Source organism: Brassica oleracea, unplaced genomic scaffold, assembly GCF_000695525.1.
Source record: "Brassica oleracea var. oleracea cultivar TO1000 unplaced genomic scaffold, BOL UnpScaffold00579, whole genome shotgun sequence".
In the NCBI taxonomy this organism is placed as follows: Eukaryota; Viridiplantae; Streptophyta; class Magnoliopsida; order Brassicales; family Brassicaceae; genus Brassica; species Brassica oleracea.
In genome coordinates this window covers 78904-86988 of record NW_013617422.1, presented here as the reverse complement: position 1 = coordinate 86988, position 8085 = coordinate 78904, and the positions used below count along the sequence as shown (strand labels likewise).

Sequence of the window (8085 nt, the reverse complement as noted above, 5' to 3'; positions counted from 1 at the left end):
TGGAGAGATGAGAAGATGAAAAGATGAATTGAAAACAAACCAGCCAAAGTGGCTCTGATACCAACTGAAGAACCCTAAGATAGGTAGGATCACTTTAGCTGGGTGTTGGATATGATCCGAGAAGGCAAACGACACTTCTGGAACTGAGATGGATTGAAAGGATCGTCAAGAGATGCGGAATGACTCTTGATATACCCACGATCTAAGGCTAACCACCAAAGAAAGAATGAATGTGTTGGCTAACCACCAAACAACACACAAAGATGAATTGGCTAACCACCAAATCAACGAGCCGGTTCACACCAATGAACTAGCTAAAGAACTCTCTCTCTCACTCAGAGAAGAAACAAAATAAACAACCAAAACTGAACTGATTTTATTCATCAAAGGGACTACATATTTATAGTGTTTTGTAGTCAAAGACAATTAAAGAAAATGTGGGAAAACAATGCATAGAAAATACAAATTTGACTAGATCTAGTCAAGACACGGAAAATGGAGAAGACTAGATCTGGTCAAGGCACGAAAAATGGAGAAGACTAGTCAAGATGTCCAGGTTCATCCGAACCAGATGGATGCACGGGGTAACGATAATGACGCTTGCGGGACTGTCCGGATGGTCCGCCGGATGAGAATGCATGTCCGTCTTCGGTTTCTTCACCACCCAAGTCAAATCTGGCATGATCTTTCTCAAGTCTGGCATGATCCAAGTCAAGTCTGGTACGGTGAAAAACATGAACCTCGGTTGAAATGTTCAAAACGTCCTTAACTCCATGCTGAGCTGGTTCCATGTAATGATCCGTGGACTGCGACACATCACAACCACTACCAACCGCAAAAGCTGCGTTGCGGGTGGTAGCGGGTAAACCAGTCATACCTTAAATGTGCAAACAAAAGTGACGTCGACAGAGAAAAATGTCATTACATGACTATATGTATTTTTTACATCACAAAGGTACATGAGATTATTATCACAGATGCACCATGTCGTGCGTAGATAGCTTCATTTTCTAACAAAGAAAGAACGATTTCGAAGCCCAAATACAACGATGACTTCAAAGAGGAATTGGAAATGGGCTTGGTCCCATATTGCAAGCTTGACTAGTGGGTCAGCGACAGATTGATACTTGATTCGATTCCAGAGTCTAATCGATTTCTGCTTTTACACGACTCGCTGGTTTATTCCGGTTGTGGGGGTTTCGGTTACAATAAAAGACTAGGGGGGGGAGTGTAAGGAAGAAACCCTAAATCGCCATGGATAAGGAGAGATACAGGAGCAACAGGGACGATCGCGATCGTGATTCGAGTGCGGATCGTTCGCCGGAACGCGAAGCCGGACGCCGCCATCGCGATGGAGATTCGAAGCGTCGCGATTCAGATCACCACCGGTCATCGAGGCGCGAGGATAGGGAGGATGAGAGAGATAGAGCTCGGGACAGAAGGAGATCTGTGGAGAGAAGCGAGAGGGAAGATAGGGAGAGGTCTCACGAAGGAAGTAAAGATAAGGAAACGAGGACCAAGAGGAAAGATAGAGAGGAGGAGAAGGGGAATAAGGAAGGGAAGAAGAGATCTAGGTTCTCTGATGGGAGTGGTGGTGGTGAGAGGAGAAGCAAGTTTGAGGATGAGAGCAAAAATGATCAAGTGAGTGAGGGTTCTAGGGCTACGAACGCAGCTAGTGACGTCTCCACTGTGAGTTTCTTTTGCTTTTAGCGTTTGATCTTATTTGCTAGCTCTGCTTTCGATAGTTTTGTTGATGGTTTCATTTCGAATGGTGTTTGAAAAGCTCGTATCTATTTTTGTCTATGTGCAGGGCGTCACTTCACATAGTTCTTTAGCTTCGGAAACGTCTTTAGCCCCTAGTCAAACCCTGCTCACTAAGGTATCTTCAATATCCACAACGGATGAAAATAAGAGTATTGTCAGGTCTCATGAGGTTCATGGAAAATCTAGTACAGATGGAAGAACATCCGGGCAAAGTAGTTCAAACTTGTCTCTTGATGCCTTAGCTAAAGCTAAGAAAGCTATTCAGCTTGGAAAGGGATTAGCCGACAGGTTTAAGAAACTTTCTTCGGTAAGATCTTCAGATATCCGGATATGTGCTTTCATTTTTGTTTCTTGGAGGGAACTTTGTAGTTTGATAACTCTTCTTTACGCAGGCGAATCAAGGTATTAAGTTAGCTTCAGAAGGTAGCCCACATGCTAGAGTGCCACCATCGACTACCACTCCTACTGCCTCTGCGGGAACATCTTCTGCTTCAGCATTACCACATGCTGTCTTACCTGGCCTTGGGAATAAGGTCAACATTGAAGCTGTTAAGAGAGCTCAGGAGGTGGCAGCTAGGATGGGATACCGTCAGGATCCAGAGTTTCCTACCATTATCAATTATCTTCTAGGACAGACACCTACAGAGACGATGGCTGTTCAACAGAAACCTGCGAAGGCTCCTGTTCTGCGTGTGGATGCACTTGGAAGGGAGATAGATGAACATGGGAATGTGATTAGTGTGACTAAGCCAAGCAATCTTAGTACATTAAAGGTCAATAAAGTTAATTTAAATGTCTAAGCTGTCTATTTTTTTCTAATGAACGAGCTCCTAATATACTTGGATATCTACAGGTTAACATCAACAAACAGAAGAAAGATGCTTTTCAGATTCTTAAACCTCAACTGGAAGTAAATCCAGAAGAAAACCCCCATTTTGATCCGAGGATGGGGATTGATAAAAACAAGATTTTGAGGCCCAAGCGTATGAGTTTTCAGTTTGTTGAGGAAGGTAAATGGACAAGGGATGCTGAGAGTTTGAAGTTGAGGGTATGCGTTGTCTTTTTCTATGATGGATTGTTTTTAACCATTCTATTCTATTCTTGGTGGCCTTTACTGATTTTCAGTGTGTTATTTTGATGTTTGATTTGTAGAGTCAATTTGGTGAAGCAAAAGCAAGAGAGCTGAAGGTGAAGCAAGCGCATCTGGCTAAGGCCAGGGATGATATAAATCCAAATTTGATAGAGGTATCAGAACGTGCCCCGAGAAAAGAGAAACCCAAGGAGATAATCCCAGATGTTGAGTGGTGGTACGTAATGCTTCCCACTTTACCTTTCTGTTGATACTGAGTTGTTTTGTTTCGAATGTTCATCTGATGACGGTAAACATGGCATACACTTGAGGAGAACAAGTCATACTACAATTATCAAACTAAACTTGCAACTTCTGGGATATTGGATGAAAGTCATACTACAATCACCATAACTGTTGCTACGGTTCCTTTTGGTTTAGTGTTACGTTTCTGTTTAGAATTATTCTCCCATTTCTTTTCGTCTGGATATGTATACTCCCATACTGCAATTGATGATTTCTTTCACTGTTGGCGTTAATGAGCGCATATTGCTTCTGATATTTTGTATTATTTTGTTATCAGCACCAGGGTGATTACTATTAAAATATGGTAACAATGAATCGTCGTATTATTGTGAACCACTTAGTTACCTCTCTTCAATGCAGACCAAATAGTTAATCCGGTGGCTTTGTGTCGTGCTGGTTTGGTCTCGGTTTTCTGTGTACGTTCATAATGGGTTTTCTTAGCTCAGAGTTTTGTTTCTCTTTCAGGGATGCTGCTGTTCTCACAAATGGCGTGTATGGTGACATAGCTGATGGTGCCATTACCGATAGCGATCTGAAGACAGAAAAACTCACACATTACATAGAGCATCCCCGTCCCATAGAGCCACCTGCAGAAGCAGCGCCTCCACCACCCCAGCCTCTTAAACTGACAAAGAGGGAACAGAAGAAACTTCGAACCCAGAGGCGTCTGGCAAAAGAAAAGGAGAAACAGGAGATGATCAGACAAGGGTTGCTTGAACCACCAAAAGCAAAGGTGAAAATGAGCAATCTGATGAAGGTTCTTGGGTCTGAAGCAACGCAAGACCCAACCAAGCTCGAGAAGGAAATCCGCACAGCAGCTGCGGAACGTGAACAAGCTCACACAGACAGGAACGCAGCACGGAAGCTAACACCTGCAGAGAAACGTGAGAAGAAAGAGAGGAAGCTTTTCGATGATCCAACAACTATCGAGACGATAGTGTCTGTGTACAAGATCAACAAGCTCTCTCATCCTAAAACGAGATTCAAGGTGGAGATGAATGCTAGGGAGAACAGATTAACGGGTTGTAGCGTGATGACAGATGAAATGAGTGTGGTTGTAGTGGAGGGTAAGAGCAAAGCCATAAAGAGATACGGGAAGCTGATGCTGAGGCGGATAAACTGGGCAGAGGCAGTGAAGAAGGATGAGAAGGAAGGAGAGGAAGAAGATGATGACGAAGAAGAGAATGGCGGAAACAATAAGTGCTGGTTGGTTTGGCAAGGAAGCGTTGCGAAACCGAGTTTTCATAGGTTTCTCGTACAAGAGTGCTTAACGGAATCTGCTGCCAAGAAAGTTTTCACGGATGCTGGTGTCGCTCACTACTGGGACCTCGCTGTCAACTACACCGAAGACTAAATCTTTCCTTCCTCCACTTCCTATTCTGTCGGTTGCTATAGTGTCTCTCATACTTATCAATCATCTCCTTTGAAATGCTTCAACTGTTGAACAATGTTATGGGTCTTTCCAGGAGTCATTTGCGGTTCTCTGAACAGTTGTTGTGTTCTGCTTCTTGTCGTCTTGGTGTTTTCACTTTTGAACAAGAATTTGATCTGTATTTGTGCTTAGGTAAATCATGGTAAAATGTTCTGAAATGCATGATCAGATTCAACTCTTACGTATCATTGATTTAGTCGTAGTCTCTTATGTTCTCTGTTTTGTGCGTGCCAAATTATGATCTTCGAATACTATCAAAATGATTTGGTTCATTTGTTCAATATATCTGGCTTTTGAGTTCTTATTAGGAACATCTGAAAGAGTATAAAATAAGGAAAATGAAAGGATTTGAATCTATGTATTATTCAATAGAGGTTCATTTATATACAAAAATAGACGGTCATAGATAAATGGAAATCCATAGTAATATGGAAATTCTAAACATATTAGGAAAATGTAAAGATACATATTCCTAATCTAATTAGGAAAAGGAAAATCTAAGTACATAAGTAAAAGGAAAATCGGTCAAGTATAATGGAAAGCTTCCAGCCGCCTTTGGACATGTGGTACAAACCGGATGGGCCTGTTTCTGGTCGGACTGGATCAGGCCGGTTATGGCTCGTCCACATAAGGATTTATAACACTCCCCCTTGGACGCCATAACCATTCAGAGTTCGTAATGTGCTTCATGTTGCCTCATTAAAACCTTTCCAGGAAAAACCCAGTTGGACAAAACTATGGATAAGAAAAAAGAGTACAACAGACACTACTCCCCCTAATTTGAACCTTCCTCAATGTTGCTGTTGAAATAGCTCTTGCTGAATTGTAACTTGAACGTAATGCTTGAAATTCTCATGTCTTCTGGAAACTCTTGTGTGCATGAACAAGACGTGAATCTTTGCTGTCGACCACTCTATACTTTTGGTCGGACAGATCTCGACTAAACATACTCATAGACAATATAGACTGAGCATGGTACCATGAACTTGTAATTTCAGGTCGTAAACCTATGTTCTGGTGCATCTTCTCCACACGGATGTATATCAACCATATGCACCAATGTCTTGTCCATTACAGTTGATCTTTCTTTATTATCATCAGACATACTCTAATCTGATCGATTCATGTTGACTCATAGACCTCGTCTATACATGTCCATAACTTGTCTCATGAGTGTCTAAGATCATGATCAATGATCATTGCTGCAATGAGTTTCACAATCTCATCAAACTATGGCTCTGCGGCCAAATACACTCATGGACCTCATACATGGTTATCGATCTCTCTTGCTTTCGGTAATTTCATATACATTAGACCTTGACCAGACATACCCCTGGTCAATCCCTTTGGCCATTATGGTTTTACCTTGTCTATTGATATGCATAATGGTCTATACTTACATTTGCAGTCCTATATTTATATCTTGATGGCGTCCTATGACCTTTCTCGTCGTGGATCATACCACTCACTGGAATATATATTAGGTCATGGACCTCGACCACACGTGCTTATGGACTGCCACATGATAGCTGATCTTTCTTTTCCACTAGCCATACTACAATTTGGTCGGTCCATGTTGAAATATCAACTTCAACTATAAATTCTCTTGGCTAGTGTTGCAGCGATGGTTTATAGTTTTTCTTTTTCTTTCTGAGATTTAATAGATAATTTGTATCATCCAATTAACCTCTCTTTAGGTTGGTTTAATATAAAGTAAACACAAGGAATTCAATTTTTTTTTATAAGTATATATGGACTGAATTGGATTGTTCTTAGGCCTGGGCGTTCGGGTACCCGTTGGCGTTCGGGTCGGGTTTTTCGGGTTTTCGGGTTTACGGGTTTACGCTCATAGGTCCCATACTAAAATTTTATTAATACGGGTCGGGTTCGGATAATAACATTTCGGGTTCGGTTCAAAATTGTATTGCGTCTTAAAACCCATAAAGTAATCATATATCGTATAGATTCGGGTTATATCGGTTCGGTTCGGATATAACCGAAGTAAAAAAACAAAAAACTTGAGGCAAAATATAAAGAAAAACATCTAAATTAAATAAAAATTAATCTATCACACATAAGATTGATAAAATAACGAACACTTCGGGTTCGGATATTTTTTGTACCACCCTACAAGACCCGTTCGGGTATTTTTACATTTCGGGTCGGATAACAGGTCGGGTTTTTCGGTTCGGGTTCGGTTCGGATTTCGGGTTCCGGATTTTATGCCCAGGCCTAATTGTTCTTATATAACTCATTTACTAAGTATTACATACTATATGCAGCTGCTTTGTTTCAGTCCATAAACAGCTTAGGAACAAGGTTGTTCTTTATCCAGTGATCCATATGCTGCTTACTACATCATTATATGTCAATCTAATTTCTTTCTTATGACCAGACCTTTATAAATTCGAAAATATGTAGTAGCATCCACCACAATTGAGTATATCTGCTTATAAACTGTTCCTGGTCTCTGTGAGTATCCTTGTGTAACAAGCTATGTTTTAATGCTGTAAGTAGGAACATGAACACCTTAGACCACGTGATCATGTTCTTCATCTCACGATTTTCTTTTCCTCACAGGACCCATTTATCCACTGGCTAAATCATCATATGGCGTCTCTATATCTATATGGCCAATACTCCTATCTCTTTATATACTTTAATCCCACGTTCCTTTTCAATCTAATCTTAATCTTTACGAGTACTCTTACGTGGGTTCATGATCCTCGCCTATATCTTTATGTTCAAGTGCTACTTTCTTGTGCATCCTTATACAAATATATCATCTATGTGTCGACACTCTTATATAGTTCCATTGTGTTCCAGACATGATCTAATCGATTTGAGATCTCATTATCCAGGACCTTTATTACCTAGCAGCTTGGCGTCCCAAGCTACATGGTTTGGTACCTTAGATGTTCAGCTGGCCAGCCTTATCTCTATGTCTGGTCTTGTTTCCCTAATGACCTTGGATTTGTCTTATCTTTCTATGCACCTTTATCCTTTCTTTCCGAGGATTCTTATCTTATGGAACTCATTGGTCTATCTTGTATAGACTCTGTAGCAACTTGACTATGTCTCTTTCTAGGACATCAAATTCGTTTGGTGCTAAGCTGGTATGACTTAGTCATTCTTTTCTTTTCGGGTCAATGTGTCTGGCATCTGATTAGCTAGCTTTGTATAATTTTTCTTTTCTTTGGACGTCTTAAATCATATTATTTAGTCTGAAGATCTTGCCAAGACAATGATGGTTAATACCATTCTATTTCTCTTCTCATTCTTTTACTCTTTACCAGCTTATAACTTTCTCCTTCTAATGTTGGATAGTCGGATTCATTAGTCATGCAATCCGTGTACCTGGCCTTAATCTGATCACCCATATTTGGCTCAAGGTTTCTTAAAACTCATGGGAGAAAAACTTACTCATATCCAACATATATTCCTAATCCTTTTCTGAGGTTCCATCTTAGACGGCACATATGTCTGTGGTGGTTTATTCAAAGTCTCTTAAGAT

The 8085-nt window shown here is 40.7% G+C and overlaps 1 protein-coding gene across 1 annotated transcript; it reads left to right on the top strand.

Annotated features, from left to right (window-relative positions):
- The first annotated feature begins 1174 nt into the window (after positions 1-1174).
- On the top strand, positions 1175-4752 carry LOC106319733 (U4/U6 small nuclear ribonucleoprotein Prp3). Its single transcript, XM_013758116.1, has 6 exons — positions 1175-1689; positions 1811-2071; positions 2157-2537; positions 2618-2812; positions 2917-3071; positions 3605-4752. The coding sequence occupies exons 1-6, from the start codon at positions 1255-1257 to the stop codon at positions 4491-4493; spliced, it is 2316 nt and encodes a 771-aa protein (XP_013613570.1). The 5' UTR covers positions 1175-1254; the 3' UTR covers positions 4494-4752.
- The last annotated feature ends 3333 nt before the right edge of the window (positions 4753-8085 follow it).